This window comes from Panthera uncia, unplaced genomic scaffold, assembly GCF_023721935.1.
Source record: "Panthera uncia isolate 11264 unplaced genomic scaffold, Puncia_PCG_1.0 HiC_scaffold_119, whole genome shotgun sequence".
NCBI lineage: Eukaryota > Metazoa > Chordata > Mammalia > Carnivora > Felidae > Panthera > Panthera uncia.
The window spans coordinates 1-18,181 of record NW_026057799.1 but is presented as its reverse complement, the minus strand read 5'-3'; the positions used below and the strand labels follow the sequence as shown (position 1 = coordinate 18,181).

The following is an 18,181-nucleotide window of genomic DNA, read 5'->3' as shown; positions in this document are numbered from 1 at the left end:
TGTGTAGGTGTATCATCTATTCATTCATGGTTGTTGTACCCACTGTAGTGTCAGCAAAAGCCCCTGTGCATCCTTAATCTAATGGAAACCTCTGTCATTGATGGTAGAAAGCCATAATTGGGTTTGGGGAAGCAGAGCTGTCCTTGGGCAGAGCTGTCTCAGAATAAACCCCAGCAGTGTGCTTTTCTCAACAAAAAAAGCAAGAATTCAGTAACTTACCCTCTGACCAGGATGAGATGATGATAAGATGCAAATTGTAAATCTAAAAGTTGCTTTGAGTTCACTGTATTTTTAGAGCTATCCTACTTCAAGTTCACTATGACAGCTTATCAGGAGAGGCCATTATTCAGAAGTCTGATAGAGACTTTAAATGAAGTGGAATCTTAGCAGCTATGCCAATTTCTTTATCATGATGGGGAAAGATTCCATTGGAAAATGCACTGTGATAAATGCGGCAAAGGCTATTTGCTCTCAAAACAATAAGAAATCCCATCTGTAAGTGTATAGTACTATCTGCTTTAAAAGAAATTCAGACTATAGAATACACAAAACATTGCATATTTGCTGAATTCTAGTGAGTAGAAAACATGATTAATTTATATGTCATTATTGTATTTTCCAGAAATTGTGCATCTTTGACAGTTTTGGAACCCTAGTGTTTGCAGTATTTATGGGAGTATGGGGTAAGTTATTTTCCTTTTTTTTTTTCCAGTTTACTTTTACATCTTAACGTTAAAAAAAACAAACCTGAGATCATATAGGCATCTAATTTAATAGCATTTCACAGTTTTATATAAGCTATCAAAGTAACCTACTTTTAGGACCTTGGATTCCCCAAGTTTCAGCTCCCTTAGAGCTCCATTTACAACTCTGAAGACCAATGTATGAATTACTGTATAAAAAACTACTTGAAAATATGGTTACTTAAAACACACATTTATTATTTTTCATGATTCTCTACATCAGCTGGGATGTTCTGCAGTCACATGCTGGCTCAGCTGATATCTGCAGTAAGCTAGCAGCTCCGCCGGGATAGATGGTCTGGCAGTCACCAGTCTGGTTTGGTCTATGGGGCTCAGCTGGGCTGGCTAGTCTTGATCTACATGGTGTCTCATCCTCCAGTGAGGGTTCTTCACATGGTGGTTTTAGGGTTCCAAAGAGAAGCAAGAGAGGGCAAACCCCAATACACAGACATTTTTTGAGTCTGTTGTTGCATCAAGTTTGTGAATGTCCCATCAGCCAAAGTAGGTCATGGCCAAGCCAACAACAATGTGAGGAGGTCAGAGGACTGACTGTCCAAGGACTTGGATACAGGGAGACATGGTTCATTGGGAGCTATTATTGTAATAGTCCCCATAGCTGTGATCCACCCTGACTTTCATGGGGTTGGGGTTTTGGGGGAAGCCACAACACAGAGATTACAGGTAAGCTTTCTTCTTTATACTCTTTTATATGAGTGAGTATTTAATAAGTATATGTTACTATTATAATAGTAAATAATAATAATAAACTATTTAATAAATATAGTCCTAAAGAATATAATTCTTCTGTAGGTGCTTTAACACTATAGTTGTATTATTTACTTTGAATAGCATCATTAATATAATGAGGCAATTACCATTTTCTTTAAATGCAGACATTTAAATGTTTAATTGACATAAACGTTCTACCATAGAAGAAAAAAATTCCATTTTCACAGACAAATGTGCTTCCAGTTTTATTGTGTAAGAAAAGGGGGAGGTAGAGCTCAGGTTATATAGATAGCTGGGAGAGGAACATGACTCGGGTCTCTTAATCTTGAGAAGACGACACATGAACACATGCAGCTCACGAAACAGTTCTTCCTCAGTGTCCTCGAGAGCGTTTTGCTTTCACAGTGGTTATGCCTATTAGAAGTCACCAAATGGATCCCAGAACAGATGATCCAATAGTTCCAGGCACTGTTTACAGATTAGTTGCCGCTCCTGGGGAAAGTAAACTATAAGATGGCCAAACTTACCTACAAAGTTATTGTCCTGCAGACATTTACCTATGTTTTGGCTACAGACCAAACACTAGCTAATATTTGACACATAGAATAAAGATCAAATTCGTGCATCGAGATCCTCTTTACCCCTCCATTGTAAAATATGTTTCTTTTGGGGCACCTGGATGGCTCAGTTGGTTAAGCGTCTGACTTTGCCTCAGGTCATGATCTCGTGGTCTGTGAGTTGGAGCCGTGCATCGGGCACTGTGCTGGCAGCTCGGAGCCTGGAGCCTACTTCAGACTCTGTGTCTCAGTCTCTCTGCCTCTCCCTGCTCACACTCTGTCTCTCTCTCCCTCTCTCTCAAAAATAAATAAATGCTAAAAAAAAAAAAAAAAAAAAGTTTTTTTAAATATGTCACTTTTATCCTCCCCCCAGTAAGAGCAGAGGTACCGAACACCTGGGTGATGGTCCTTTTAACAAACCAGCACTGATTTGTAAAGTATAAAATTCTGACACATCTGTTGAACTCCATATATATCCTAATGCATGTTGACAGCCCTAATTTAGAAATACATTTTAAATAAAGCAAAAATTTATAAATTAATCTTGGCACTGCAAAGATAAACCTCAAATTTCCTAGCTGACTTTGCTTTCTGTGACCATCAACTCCACCATGTTTATAGAACTGACTTAAGCATATTCAGCTGACTTTATTTCATCAGATTTTAGAATGCAGAAAACATTTCAACACTGCTTGTAGCAGCATATGTGCATCTTTAAGGATATGTATGTATGATGAAGTCTTTATTTTTAAAGTGTATCATATTGCTTTTCCTGTTACCTCTGCCCTTATGATAACTGCTGCTGTGAACCTTGTTACAGGAAATCAGAAATTGCAGAACCAAAGAGGCAGGAGGACCATGTGAAGTCTTTTATTTCACTACCATTCATATTCCTCTAGCATCTCTTGTGTGCCCAGGTCTATTAGAGTATTGTTAGTAGTTTTGGCTCCCTCAGAATTCTAAAAGTTGAGGGCTGTAAGCCTTTTGTAGTAAATGTAGCACCAACCATATACTTACCTGAAAAATGTCCACCCTTTTAGGCCAAGCCAGCCCACCCGTTCATACTGACTTGGAGTCCTAAACCCATGGTGGAAGTACCAGTTGCTAACATATCCGCTCCTCCTCATTCCTTATTGCTCCTTACCTCCTTCCATTGGATTCTCCCTGGCTCCAGGCTCTTGGCTGCATGGCTGCATGGCTGCAGTTTTTAATTTTCACCTTGGAGTCTTGGGCTGGGCCTAGTGATGTCCAGAAAAACACCAGACACTTGGCTTATGGGGGGGCTGGGGAGTCAGGAAAGCATTATCCTAACCAGCTACACTTGGGGATCAGGAAACAGCTATAGCCAGTTAGTTCGAGAACTCAGTCTACTGTTCCCACTGCATCCACACCAGCACAATAATGCCGCTCCTGCAGCCATCTCTGCCTCCATTCAACTCCGTTTCGGATTTAAGTGACACATAAATGCATCTGATGGGCATTTTATAAAATCATATCAGGAACCCCAGCTGCAAGAAAGTCTGAAGCCATGTGGTTTTTAATCTAGTCTTAGTTAGGAACGTGGAATAGAAGCTGAGCAAAGCTCATCTATCTTACTACCTTTGTGAGTAAAGAGGTGTAACTCATTTCAAGGCCTCATAAAATATCCCTGCTCTCCAGCAGTAAACGTCTAGTGACTAGAACACTACCACGTGCTACACTGTACCCCTTGTCCTTGGGCACCGCTGGATGGCACCGCCAGTGCTGTATATGGCTCTCTTCTTCATGTGATGCATACTTTCTTTAGATGTAATAATACCTTGATTAAGAGGACAAGCTGTTCTTGCTTCCCAAGGTCCTAGGCAGCCTTCCCTCTTCTCCATTACATGTCGATGTAAGAGCCCTGTGTCTATCTAATCAATAAGTGCCTCATGGTGTGTGGTTTGCCAGAGAACATAGGTGCAGTGCTCCCCATCAGAGGAAGAGCGATCCAAAGACACAGGACAGGAAGTTCCTTTCTGACATCATGCACAGTCACCTGAGGCCCTGGTGCTCTGGGCTCCCCAGCAATGTGCATCGGCAGTGCTGTGGCCCATGAGCAGTCTAAAACCTTGAGTGGTTATTATACGTTACCAATGTCTCCATGGACCCTGAGAACTAATGCCCAAGGGTTTTGTAGACTTCATCCTCCAATGTCCCGCCTAACTAAGGAGCTAGGTATTGCTTGAGGCAATACCACATGGTGAGGAAGCAGAGCTTGGGTTCTGGAGCCAAGAATGCCTGGGTTTGATTCCTGCCTCTAAAACTGTAACCTCGGGCAAGTATTTTAACCTTTCTGTGCCTCTCTCTCTTTGTGTCTAAAATGAGGAGAGTGATAGTTACCGTAGAGGGGTGTGAGGGCTTTTACCTATGTCATTAAGTTCATAACAGCCCTGTGAGGTAGGTCTTCTTGCCCCCCATTTTACAGAAAGGGAAGGGGGGGGGGGCTCAGAAAGTTGGAACATTTTGACCAGGAGTCACACATCTGATAATTGTCGGAACCAGAATTTGAACTTGATTCCAACATCCGGGTTATTTCTACTCTCACTCATTGTTACTGGAAAATTAGTAAAGTTAAAACAAACACCGCTGGGAAGTGAGTGCTTTCCCGATTTCGGTTGTCTTCACCACTGGGGAGTGCTCAGTTCATGCCACTAGCAGCCACTTCCCAGGGTCTCCTTCTTTATCTCTGGCTGCCCACCTGAGATCTGCAGGCTGTCAGGCCAGCCTCTTTCTGCTCTCCACTCTGGCTATTCTCAACTCTGACTGATGTTAGACCTTTGAGAGAAAACAAAACACAATGTTCCTGCCCCTATTCTAGTCCAATATAATCAGAAACTCAGGGATGGTGCCTGGGCTCACTGTTGTTTTTTTAAAGCTCCCAAGTGCTTCTCATGTGCAGCCAGGATGAGACCCACCCCTCTACACCTCATTTAGTGATCTCATCCATGCCTGGCCTCAGTTACTACTATAAAAAGTATCCGGTTCAGGGGCACCTGGGTGGCTCAGTCAGTTAAGCATCCGACTCTTGATTTCAACTCAGGTCATGATCCCATGGTTCATGAGTTTGAGTCCTTCATCAGGCTCTGCACTGACAGTGTGGAGTCTGCTTACGAGTCTCTCTTTCTCTCTGCCTCTCCCTCTCCCTCTCCCTGCTCACGTTCTCTCTCTTTCAAAATAAATAAACTTAAAAAAAAAAAGTTCCTGGCATATCTTAGATCTTTCTCCCAAGTTGTAGACTTTTACATACCTACTAGACATCTTTTCTGTGGCCCAGAGGCACCTGGTTAGAACCAAACCTGTTGCCTTCTTGGACTCACTCCTCTTATAGCCCTTCGCATTGTGAGGTATGGCACTAGAATTTAAGACATTGCCCAAGCCAGAAACATGGCTGGCATCCTAGACCTGTTCCTTCCCTTTACACACCTGCATCTTTCCAACCATTCTTCCTGCCAAATGTGCTGTCTTCTCTCACCTCCCCACCTAAGCAATCCGGTCTCCCTGCCTCTAGTCTCCAGACCACCTGCAATATCCCCTCTTCCTTTAAGTTACAACCTGAACTTCTTTCAAGGCATAGAGTCCTTTGTGATGTGCCCCGGCGATCTCTCCACTGGCTGCCCCAACCTTCCTCATTATACCTTGCACTCATTTCCAGATATTTGCAGTTTCTGGGAAGTATCTGAGTCTCTGGCTTCCTTGCCTTTGCATGCACAGCTCCCAGGGGAGATGACTTTAATATCCAACCTTCACCTGATCGAATCCAAGTCGGTCATCTCAGAGTGGCTGTAGTGGCCCCTTCTCTGGGAGAGCCTCGGCTACTCGTTGGTCACTCACCCAGAGCCACCTGTGCTTTTATCCTGACCCCCCCCCCCCACTAGTCTCTGATAACTATCATTTCACCATCATTCCTACACACCTAGGAGCTCCTTGAAGCACGGCCTGTGTCTTGTTTCTCTTTATTCTCCGCACATAAAAATACTTGTGTGTGGAACAGTGGTAAATCCAGTATTTCTATATAGGAAGAGCTTAGGGGTACCAGTCTGATTGAAAGAAGGACACCTGGGTGGCTCAGTCGGTTGAGCGTCTTGACTTCGGCTCAGGTCATGATCTCATGGTTCATGAGTTCGAGCCCTGCATCGGGCTCTGTGCTGACAGCTGACAGCCTGGAACCTGCTTCTGATTCTGTGTCTCCCTCTCTCTCTGCCCCTCCCCTGTTTCTCTCTCTCTCTCTCTCTCTCTCAAAGAATAAATAAACATTAAAAAAAATTTATAAAAAAGAAAGAAGGGTCTATGGGATTTACCCTGAAACTATATTTTCAATCAACATTTAATGTTGTTTTTATTTAGTATTTTAAGTTTCAGGTCTTAAAAGATAGTAAAGAGTTCTAAAAATTATTTCATTCATATTTCACACCAGATTGAGAAAAGCATCATTTTTGCATATTTAAGAATATTGTTTTAATCCGGGGTGGCTTGGGTGGTGGTAAATAGAGATTTAGGGAAACTACTAAAGTTTCCCCCCCCACCAGGCTCTTAGGAAAGAAGAGAGGGAAAGGGATGTAGGGAAGAACAGGCTGAAGGATGGATGGACCATAAACTGTTTTTGAATTATGGCAGTTATTTGTGTTTTTTACTTGGCAACAACATGCTGGTAGCAGATGTTCTAGCATTAGACACACTCACATGCCTTCTGACCATCATGTTGTTGTTACCTTTCCGGTGGCTATAGTCTGTTTTCACAAGCTGAGTAAATTATCAACATCATCTTTAAAAAAAAAAAAAAAAAAGTAACTTGTTTTTCTCTTCTAAATCATAGTATCACCTACTAGATTAGATTTTATTGACCGTGTACAAAAGTGTTATGAGTAATTACAATGATTAATAATTCAGGACAGCTTTGTTGACGGTCCCCATGCTCCGGTTCTCTCTCTGCTAGTAACCTTGTTTCTGGAGTTTTGGAAGCGGCGCCAGGCAGAACTGGAGTACGAATGGGACACTGTTGAGTTACAGCAGGAGGAGCAACCCCGGCCAGAATATGAGGCCCGGTGCACTCACGTGGTGATCAACGAGATCACTCAGGTAAAGTGGACATTAGGTCGATGCACTCTAGCCTGTTTATTACAGCAGTTCTCAGCTTTGGTGGCATATTGTAATCACCTGGGTACCTTAAAAAATACTGATGCCCGGAACCCATCACTGCGTGCCCTGATGGTACTTGGTGGCCTGGGCTGTGTTCCAGGCACAGGGATTTTTTTAAAGCTTCTCTGGTGATTCTAATGTGCAGCCAAGCCAAAGAAGTATCGCTTAGAACAGTGGACATGGGAGATAAATGTGACCCTTCTTTGTTGTTACCTTTCCCGTGGCTATAGTCTGTTTTCACAAGTTGAGTAAATTATCAACATCATCTTTAAAAAAAAAAAAAAAAGTAACTTGTTTTTCCCTTTTATTTTATTTTATTTTTTTTAATTTTTTTTTTTTAATGTTTATTTATTTTTGAGACAGAGAGAGAGCATGAACAGGGGAGGGGCAGAGAGAGAGGGAGACACAGAATCTGAAACAGGCTCCAGGCTCTGAGCTGTCAGCACAGAGCCGGACGCGGGGCTCGAACTCACGGACCGTGAGATCATGACCTGAGCCGAAGTCGGACGCTTAACCGACCAAGCCACCCAGGCGCCCCTTGTTTTTCTTTTAAATCGTAGTATCACCTACTAGATTAGGTTTTATTGACCTAATCTAAAGTAAAAGTGGGGGGAAAAAATTAGACCCTGACTTAAAATGTAGAAGAAAAGATGCATTGGTTTGTGTCCTTTCTTTCATTCCGGTAAAAAATGCAGGAAAGAAAAATCAGACTCCATGAGCTCATTGTATAGGGAAGGATGCATTGGATTTTGTGGTTGATTCTCAATTTTTCACATGCGCCTTCATTATTACAGCCCCTTTTTCATCCTAGACCAGCCACCCTTTGTGCTGCACTAAAGCCTCAGCCACTGCTCCACCTTCTGGTTGGGACGCACGCGAGACTGTGCGGCTGTCATCCTCAAGTTGTAGAAAGACTAGAGGAAGAAGGGAAACAGTTGTTGAAGTCCAACTGTGTTTAGGCCTGTGCTAGGCATTTTATATAATTGGAAAGGTAAATTCCTTCTGCTACTGCAAAAATAGAAATAAAAATAAAACAAAGCTCTACCTCTCGGTAGAAACATTCCAAAGCCAGTGAAAGATAATTTTTGAGTCATCTGCATTAGTGCTCTTTTCCATCAACACAGAAAATTTAGAGCTGATTGTTCTTGCAGTCATCAGCATAAGGACAGTCAGTTCTGAGTACAAATAATTCTTGGAAAGAAAATACTTTTAACAAGAGCATCTGAAAATGTCCCCAAGTATAGATTTTATAAATTGAATCAGAGATTTACAGAATGCCGACACTAAAAGGGACTGGAGGGAGCAGTTCAACCTCCTCATTTCATAAATGGAAAAAAAATGAGGTTCAGTTATCAACAGAAGGTGACGTTTGTCTTTTACAACGTAACAAGCTTCCAGCGATTCCCATTTTGTATATTTCTCACTGTTTACTATGGAAGAGGATAGGGTCAAACCATGTGCTGTTGAAGGACAGCACATTCAGAAATGAAGGCAGAAACTTACATAAAATTAGATGTTGAAACACCTTTTAAATACTAGGGTAGAAAAAGCTTATAATATTGGCAACAGAAAAGGTGCTGAAGAAAGACAATTTGGTAATTTAAAATTGCCAACGAATAAGTTAAATTTCCGTTGAAACGTAGCTTGTTAAAAAATTAAAGATGAAGGTTCATTTTTCTTTATCTTTTTTCCTCATTTTACTTTCATTGCTAATGCATACTCAATTAGGCTGTAGTGTGGTAATGAAGTCTTAGGAATGAGACTGCAAATCTAAACAGCAACTTACTAGCCGAATGATCTTCAACAAATTATTTAACTTCTCTGTGCCATAGCTTCCTCTATAAAATGGGATTGATAGAGTTGCTTCCTCACACGGTTGTGGTTAGGATTAATTGAGTTAATGTGCAGAACCTACTTAGAATAGTACTGGCCTAGAGTAAATGTAAGTATTTGTGGGTACTATTATACTATAGCTACTCTTACAATCCAGGTAAATCTTGAGAAGTACTAATCTCCAGTCTTAAAAATTAAATATATTCTTATGAGTTATGGAAACTCTTAAAATTCATAGCTATGCCAAATCGACATATAAAGCTCAACCAAGAAACACATAGTAGGTACCTAGTATTTGCAGATACCCGTGGAACTCACTGTCCTGCGTGGGCTCTGTGCTGTCATTGCCACCATTTCTAGAATCTGAGACAAGCTCAGGAATGTAGTTTACAGCTTAGCGTTGTCAGATAGACTCCTGAGCTGAGATCACAGCAGACAAACGGTTCATTGTTCATGCTCACATTTTCAAAAACCATTAAAAATGAGCACGTACTTGTTATGTGTATGTTTGAAATCAACAACAACAACCAAATGCAGTTATGAGTAAGGAGGCTGTTTGAAAACTAATTTTTACAAAAATTAAGCTTAGGATTTAGAGACCAATCAGGACAAAAATCATTTCACCAGAGTATACCTTTGATTTTATAAACTAAACACTTGCACAGAGAGTTATACGGATACATTTTTTTTAGGAAGAAGAGCGTGTGCCCTTCACTACCTGGGGAAAATGTATCCGTATAACTCTCTGTGCAAGTGCTGTCTTATTCTGGGTAAATCAGTCACAGCCTTTTTAATATCTAATTTTAAATATCCTGGAAACTGAAGGTGTACTGGAAACTGGTAGTCTGATAGAGAGAAGTGTTTCCAGAGAACCACTCAGCCACCATGTGGAACAACTCTCAATATCTATCTGCTCACAGTGGTTCTTTCAGTTCCTTCCACCTCATCTGTTTAGATCAGATCAATGGTTCTGGATTTTCCATTTTCTGGTGAAGAGACCAAATGGGAGGCATTAAGAATTCTAAAATTTTCTGACAGTAATAGCTAAAATAAAATGTCTAGGAATAGCCTTAAAAGGATAATAGGAATTATCAGAAAAAACGTAAAAACTACTGAAAGATACAAAAGAAGACTTAAACAAATTATTGTAGATAAAAAGATAATATACCTAGATTATCAGGACTTTTGAAATTAATTTGGGGTTTATTATTAATAAAGTCATATTAGTAATATAATAATTAGTAATATATCGAGAATTTTATTGGCTCAAAAATAGCCAAATTAGAAAATAGGACATGAAGCCCAGATATGGGACCTCCTATCATTAACAATACACAAGAAGGGAGGCATTATAAATCAGTGGGATAAGTAAAGATTATTTAATAAATGGTGACGGAACACTTGTTAGCTACTTGGGAGAGAAAGATGGAAACCATACTATTAACATATATTGTAATTCCAGAAACAATCAAAAGGTAACACCATAAACTAGAAATAAATATTGGTGAATATGTAATCTCTAGATATAAAAAGACTTTCTAAACATGACAGCAATGGAAGAAGTTTCAGAGGAAAATATTTAAAGATTTCCACACATCCAGGCACCTTGGTGGCTCAGTCAGTTAAGCATCCTATTTTGGCTCAGGTCATGATCTCACGGTCCATGAGTTTGAGCCCCACATCAGGCACTGTGCCAACAGCCTGCTTCTGATTCTCTCCCTCTCTCTCTGCCTCTCTCCCACTTGCACTCGCTCTCTCTCTCTCAAATAAATAAATAAACGTTAAAAAAAAAAAAAAAAAACCTTTAAAGATTTCCACACATCAGAAGCGTCCTAAGCTTAAAACAACAGAAGACATTTTTGTTAACCAATAGGGCAAAGGTTTACTACATTCAATACATAAAAAGTCCAGATCACTTGTAACACCAAAGATCTCAAGAGCCAAGGAGGCAGAGAACATGAATACCCTTTCACAAAAGAAAAAACACCCTGGCAACTGTCAAGCCTCAATCCTAATTGAATCAGTGCACACTAAAATGAGATACAGTGTTTCACCTATCAGGTGATAAGGCTCAGTGTTTGTGAGGATGAAGTGCAGTCATCAGCTGCTCTCATACCTAAGCTATGAAAATTTTAAGCTGCTTCTGGCCTTCTTAGCAGTATGACAGTAAGTATCAAGAGTCAAAAATATTCATGTGCTTTAATCCACAATTCAGCATGTAAAAATTTTTAATCAGGAACTCTTTCAAAATGGTAAAAGTTAGTAAAGATTAGTTACATACAGATTTATTACAAATATATAATATATATATTTATTTATATACATTATTATCCAGTAAAATCCTGGACTGCGAATAACTTGTTCTGCAAGTGTTCCACAAGATGAACATACATTTCTAATTTTAACTTGATAAACGAGGGATATCTTGCATTATGAGTAGAACGTGATGCCAGACATCACATGATCACAACTGAGCCAATGGTTCTTGAAATTCGCTTTGATATGCAAGTGCTTTGAATTACAGGCACGTTTCTGGAACAAACTATGCTCTCAGACCAAGGTTTTACTGTGTATATATAAAATCTGAGCCAAAATACTCTACTTCTAATCCTTCATACAGTAGAATATAGTGCGGCCATAAGAAAGTATGTCCATGAAAATATTTGACGACATGTGAAAATGTTAGTTATGATAGGTTTAAGGAAAATAGATAAAATATTTTTTAATATGCAAACAGTGCATAGTTCTGAAGGAATTATGCCTGTATATAGTTAGTAGATACATTTTTCTGTTTTTTCCTTTATTTAAAAAAATTTTTTAATGTTTATTTTGAGATAGAATGAGTGTGTGGGAGGGGCAGAGAGAGAGAATCCCAAGCAGATTCCACACTGTCAGCACAGAGCCCAATGTGAGGCTCGAACTCACAAAACTGAGATCATGACCTGGGCCAACCAAGATCAAGAGTCCGGTGCTTAACCAGCTGAGCCACCCAGGTGCCCCTATAGTTAGGAGTCTTTCAATTATAGGTGACAGAAAATCAATCTCCAGTTGGTATAAACAACAATGATGACAACAAAATGAACCAATAAATGGTTCCTGTAACTAAAAATCTCGGGTCTGAGGTATGACTTCCATTAAGGATAGATACTGCAGCCCAGATGACATCAAGGGCTGTGTTTTGTTCTGTCATTATTCTCTGTTCACTGGTCTCCTGGCTTGGTGGGTGTAGGCACTACCTTATAGTCTCAAAATGGCTGCAAGATTCCAGATCTCACATTCCATTCAAAACAAGATAGGTCTCTGTTAGCAGCTTCCTTTATTGACAAGCAAGCTTCTTTTTCCCATGGACACTAGCAGATCTCTCCTCACATCTCACTGAATTTTATTAAGATATTTCTCAATCCTTGAATCATTGGCTGAGGCCAATAGGATGAGACACCTATTTGCCTCAAACCAATCAGGATCTACCTGTAAACCCTAGGGGAGGAGGGGGTCAATCCAGCCCAAGCCATAGGACTGAAAATGGAGGAGAGATTATTCTCTCAAAGCACAATCTGGGTCTGCTTGTAAATCTGGGAACAGATTCAGGGCAGCAGACACAACCAGTGTCCAGTATAGAGTAATTTCAAATATTCCCTAATAAGCATATATTGAAGTTATAGCCGGAAAGATTCGTGAGGAACTTAAGAATGAAGATTCATAAGGACTTCCTTCTATGAAGAAATACTGAACCTGTCAAGTACCCTGAAGAAGTATGAAAACATGCCAAGTTTATAAAAGCTCTGAAAAGAATGAGAATTCATTTCATAAACCATGTAGGAAGCAGTGCCGTGTAGAGTTCAGTGTGACTCCAGAGTCTTGGAGTAACTCAGTTCTTTTCACTTATTAGTTGCTTAATTTGGGTCAAAGTCTTATTCTCTGTGTCTCTTTTTCTTTGTAAAAGATACAATACTACTTACCTCACAGGGCTGTTGAGGATTTTAAAAATATGTGCTGAGTTGAATAGTAAAATTAAAAATCTCAGCCATTATAAATAATAATTTAAAAATTATTATGGAGATATTTTAATTTTTTTTAATTTTTTTTTTTTTTGAGAGAGAGCGAGAGAGAGAGAGAGAGAGAGAGGAAGAGAATCTCAAGCAGGCTCCGCACTGTCCGCACAGACCCCGATGCAGGGCTTAAACCCACAAACCGTGACATCATGACCTGTGCCAAAGTCAGGAGTCAGACGCTTAACCGACTGAGCCACCCAGGCACCCTGATGGAGATATATATTTTTTAAATATGTACCATTTAGGGGCACCTGAGTGGTTCCATTGGTTGAGCAGCCAATGTTAATTTCAACTCAGGTCATGATCCCAGGGTCATGGGATGGAGCCCCATGTCAGGCTCCGTGCTCAGAATGGAACCTGCTTGGCATTCTCTCTCTCCCTCCCTCCCTCCCTCTCTCTCTCTCTCTCTTTCTCTCTCTCTCTCTCTCAAAAGATAAAGTAAAATATATACACTTTAAATGGCCCGCATTTGTTGTTCTCAGAGAGGAAGACTGGATATACCTTCTCTAATACATTTTCTTCAGCCTTGGCGAATTTTCACATATACTCACACACATAAACATGTCATTCCTTTCACAAGCATTAAACCCTAACTGTAAGAAAGGAGATAATGAGCAAAATTATTGGGGGAAATATAATGCCTTCTGTACAAACTTTAAAAGTAAGAAAAACATCTTGTTAACACTTCAGCCTCCATAACCACAGCTCACATGTAATATAGTACTTTTCGTTTGCCTGGGCTTCGTGTTCTAAGTGTTTTTACCTGGAGTAATTCATTAAATCCTCACAACAGTCCTGTAAGTTAGTTCCCATTAGGATCCTTCATTACGTGGGCAAAGAAGTTGAAGTCCCAAAGGTTAAGTGATTTGCACGAGGCCCCACAACTAGAGGCATATCTGGGATTCGAATGCAGGAACCTGGTTCCAGGACCCTGCCTGTTAATCACTCCCTTTACTGCTCTCCACAGGTGAAAACCAGCCTCTCTGTGTTGCTGGAAACAACAGGGCAGGTTTTACTTGGCCCTGAAATTCACATTTTTTATAGCTTTTGTCTCTGGTAACAGTCTTCACAAGCAGTCAGACACATCGAGTACATGCTTTGGAGTAAGTCCAAGAAAGTAGATGTAGGGAAAACAGTTTAAACACGGAACCTTTAATGTGCATTACCCAGTGGCCGGAGAAAACGTGCCTAGGGAGGAAGTGACATCCTACCAACCGTGTACAAACCGTGCTTCAGACCCCCTCACTGACACTGGTCTATGCAGTCAAAAACAACAGATGAGTGAAATGAATCTTGTGCAAAAGCAGGTAGGAATAACTGCCAGTTTCAGATCTTAAGATCCAAGGGGAGACATGTGTGAAGCTTTCATCAGCAGATACCTGTGGCCATTTCCACGTTTCCTCAGGGCACCTCTGCAGGCTCCCCGTCCTGTTCAGAATCTCACCTCCTGCAGGTGACCAAGACAACAGGTAGCACCTGCTGACCCTTGAACCAGGTGATCTGTTCTCTGCTGGAAGGAAACCTATCCCCTTCATGGATTACAACTGAGCAAAAACTTGAATGCATATCCTAAAGAATATCACTTTAGGATATCCCATCACTTCACACGTGCACCTTGTCCATTTGAGCATGAGGTTAATTTTTAAGTGTAAAAACACTATTAGTGAAGTAATAGTGCTATTAGTGAAGTGCTGTCTTTATTGTGCTTCCAGATCCTATTGATCATCGCCTCAGTTATTGGGATCATTGTCTACAGGCTCTCAGTGTTCATTGTATTTTCTGCAAAACTTCCCAAGAACTTTAATGGGACAGATCCAATCCAGAAGTACCTTACTCCACAGACGGCCACGTCTATCACTGCTTCCCTCATCAGCTTTATCATCATCATGATTTTGAACACCATATATGAAAAAGTAGCAATCATGATTACTAATTTTGGTAAGGTCCTATTATAGTTTAGGTCATTTCTAAGACATTTTTGGAACCGGGTGAGAAATAGAGACTGTCTCTTTTAGGCATTTCAATTTCCATATGTTACAAATTTTAGAAAATTTCAAGTGTAAACATATTTTATCTAACCTGTGTGGGAAATGAATTATCTACAGCTTTGCATTAGTAAAAGGGACAAAGCAAAGACAATCATTATAATGTCCAAGCTCTGTGTAAACAGATCAGTGCTGAATAATATTTTCAATTACATTAGATCACGTACCCTATTGTTGAAAGTAAATAGTCTCTTTATTACAAATAAGTGGAATAGGGTCATGGTTCCAGTGGCAAATATGCTCCTTTTTTGCTGAGAGGACAAGTAATCACAGTGTTGTGTGGCTTCCCCCGATGCTGTTCATATTAATATAGCTCTGTTCTCATCAGCTCCAGCTTTTGTAATAAATGTTTCTCTCTCTCTCTGGCTTGTATCCCAGGCAGCTGCTTCCTGGCCAGAGTTAAGCGCTCCCCACATGCTGCATATGCCTGGGTCATTCTCCGAATGGTCTGCTCAGTGGTCATCTTCTGAAAATGATCAGACTGATTTAAATTCTCAACCCGGAGGATGACCTGCTTCCTCTTCCCCAAATTCTCGTAACAAGTTCCCCCTTGTTTTGTTTGTTGTTTCAACAGTCCTACCTTATTGCAATTCAGGAAGACAAGAATATCATTTAGCAGGCTGTTCAAAAATAATTTTTTGTCCACTCAGACCTGAGAGAGAACAGCCTTTGCCCATTTGAAAACATTGGGCTTGTAAATTTTAAGGAACCCTTGAAGATTTTTGCCATGTGGGATATTGCATTCTTGGGGGAGGGGGCAGACTCTTGTAACAATGTGTGAACTTAACACAGCAGCTATATTAAGGAATTTAGAACAGCTTAAATGAAAACAGTGTGAATTGTATTTTTTTTAACATGTTAACTCATGTATCAGTGTCTTCGATTAGGGTCTCAAAGCTGTTCACAATTCTAAAATCTTGCCTTTGTTTAACTACAGAACTCCCAAGGACCCAGACTGATTATGAGAACAGCCTGACCATGAAGATGTTCTTATTCCAGTTTGTCAACTACTATTCTTCATGTTTCTACATCGCATTCTTTAAGGGCAAATTTGTAGGTTATCCAGGAGACCCAGTCTATTGGCTGGGAAAATACAGAAATGAAGAGGTATGAGTATAGAACTGCAATCTTTTGACCGTTTAAGCTGCTTTGTGTTTTCTCCCAGTTGCCCAGTGAAGAGTTTCTTCACCGTATGTTCTTCAGATTCTTTTTGCCTCAGCAGAATAAATATCAGAAAAAAATAAAATTAATCCTTCTCAGTTTCACGTTAGACCCATCTAAAATTTAAATGAGATTTTCTTTTTAATATTCCAGTGTGACCCAGGTGGCTGTCTCCTTGAACTGACGACACAGCTGACAATAATCATGGGAGGAAAAGCAATCTGGAATAACATACAAGAGGTGTTACTTCCGTGAGTATTAAGTCGTGTAATCTTGGGGATATGATAAGGGATGGGAGAGCCCACCCATCCAAATCATTTGCCTATGTGTTCACACAGCTGGATGCCTACCTCTAAAATGGAGTAAACTCTATTTAGTAAAAGTCTCCAGACAAGATGGTCCAACCAACGGTGTGAACGTATCCAGTTTTTAATAATTATGTTTTTAAAAAACCTACTTCTCTCTGTTTAACTTAAATCTCCATCTGCTACACTTTATGCGTATTAGCCCATTGTTGGTAGCTGACTGATCCCAGTCCATGGAGAGTTGGCCTTTTTTGGGACTGTGAACTATTTCCCCTCACTTCTCAGGACTTTCTCCTCCCTTTATAGGATGGTTTAAAAATCAACAGTTGTGATTTGTTGAGTTCCTAGTGTATGCCAGCCACTTGTATTAAGTGCTTTGTAGATCTCTCTCATTTAATTTTTCAAACAATTCTTATTTTTATCTCCCTTATGCAAATGAAGATTCTTTCGGTTAAAGAGGTTAAATGATTTATCCACATTTGCCTTATCCATAAGAGGCTACTGTGGGATTCAAATCCAAGATCCTAGGACTCCAAATCCATGTGCTTTCAAGAAGAGCGGTTCTCTTGTGGTCCTAAGGCACCAGGATTACATAATGTTTTAAGAGATAATCATCTAAAATGATAACCACAAATGTTTTGACTTACCGTTCTTTCCCTAAGAAATGAGAACAACAGATGTTGGTGTAGGTCACACTTTCCTTTTCAATTTTCACTGAAGCCCTATCCTGTATCAAAGCGAATAGTCCAGGGCCATCTCAATTTCTGCACATTTTCAGGGGGCTTATTATATTCATCTTTTATTGCTGCTGAACAGATTGCCACCAACTTAATGGTAATAGGACAATGAAAAACCACAAAACAACACAGATTTAATATCTCACAGTTCTAGAAGTCACGGGTCTGACAGGGGTTTCAGTGGGCTAAAGTCAAGGTATTACCAGGGATGTGTTCCTTTCACAAGCCTCTAGGATGGATCTGTTTCTTTGCCTTTTCCAGCTTCTAGGTGTTGTCCACATTCCTTGGCTTAGGGCTTCTTTTCTCATCTCAAAGCCAGAAATATTACGTGTCTCTGACTCTTCTGTAATCCCATCCCCCTCCCTCTCTCTTCCACCTTTATTGGCCCTGGTGATTACATTGGGTCCACCTGCATGATCCAGGAAACTATAAAAGTCCGCTCATTTGCAACCTTAATTCCTCCTTGCCATGTGACTTTAACATATCCGTATGTTGTGGGGAGTAGGACGTGGACATTTGGGGAGGGGGGTACATTTTTCTGCATATCACACTTAACCTTTTCAAGATAATTTCTGACTCTGAGTTTCTGTGCTCACAAAACTTTTCATCTCCTTTCTGTGTCGCCTTCCACATCTGTACTTTTTGCTCATGCCAACCCAAAGGCAGAGTGTGGTCCCTCTCCTCAGTGTCCTCTAAAACCACTCACACAAGCAGTCTTTACTAACATTTGGGACACGGAGGCAGAAAAACAACTTTATTTTGAAATAAAAAACCTCCATCTTTTAAAAGTCTTTCACCTCACTATATAACGATTTTGTGTGTGTGTGTGTGTGTGTGTGTGTGTGTGTGTGTGTGTGTGTGT

At 40.3% G+C, this 18,181-nt stretch overlaps 1 protein-coding gene across 1 annotated transcript; it reads left to right on the top strand.

The window, feature by feature from the left end:
• The first annotated feature begins 71 nt into the window (after window positions 1-71).
• LOC125916804 (anoctamin-6) lies at window positions 72-18,150 on the top strand. Its single transcript, XM_049623087.1, has 6 exons — window positions 72-683; window positions 6,984-7,126; window positions 9,712-9,789; window positions 14,784-15,009; window positions 16,054-16,223; window positions 16,431-18,150. Exons 1-6 carry the CDS (start codon window positions 671-673, stop codon window positions 16,530-16,532), a joined length of 732 nt encoding a protein of 243 aa, XP_049479044.1. The 5' UTR covers window positions 72-670; the 3' UTR covers window positions 16,533-18,150.
• The last annotated feature ends 31 nt before the right edge of the window (window positions 18,151-18,181 follow it).

Coding starts and splice junctions, on each gene's coding strand:
- LOC125916804 (XM_049623087.1), top strand. Junction 9,790..14,783: donor CAAGTGCTGTCTTATTCTGG/GTAAATCAGTCA, acceptor TTGTGCTTCCAG/ATCCTATTGATCATCGCCTC. Junction 16,224..16,430: donor GAAAATACAGAAATGAAGAG/GTATGAGTATAG, acceptor TTAATATTCCAG/TGTGACCCAGGTGGCTGTCT.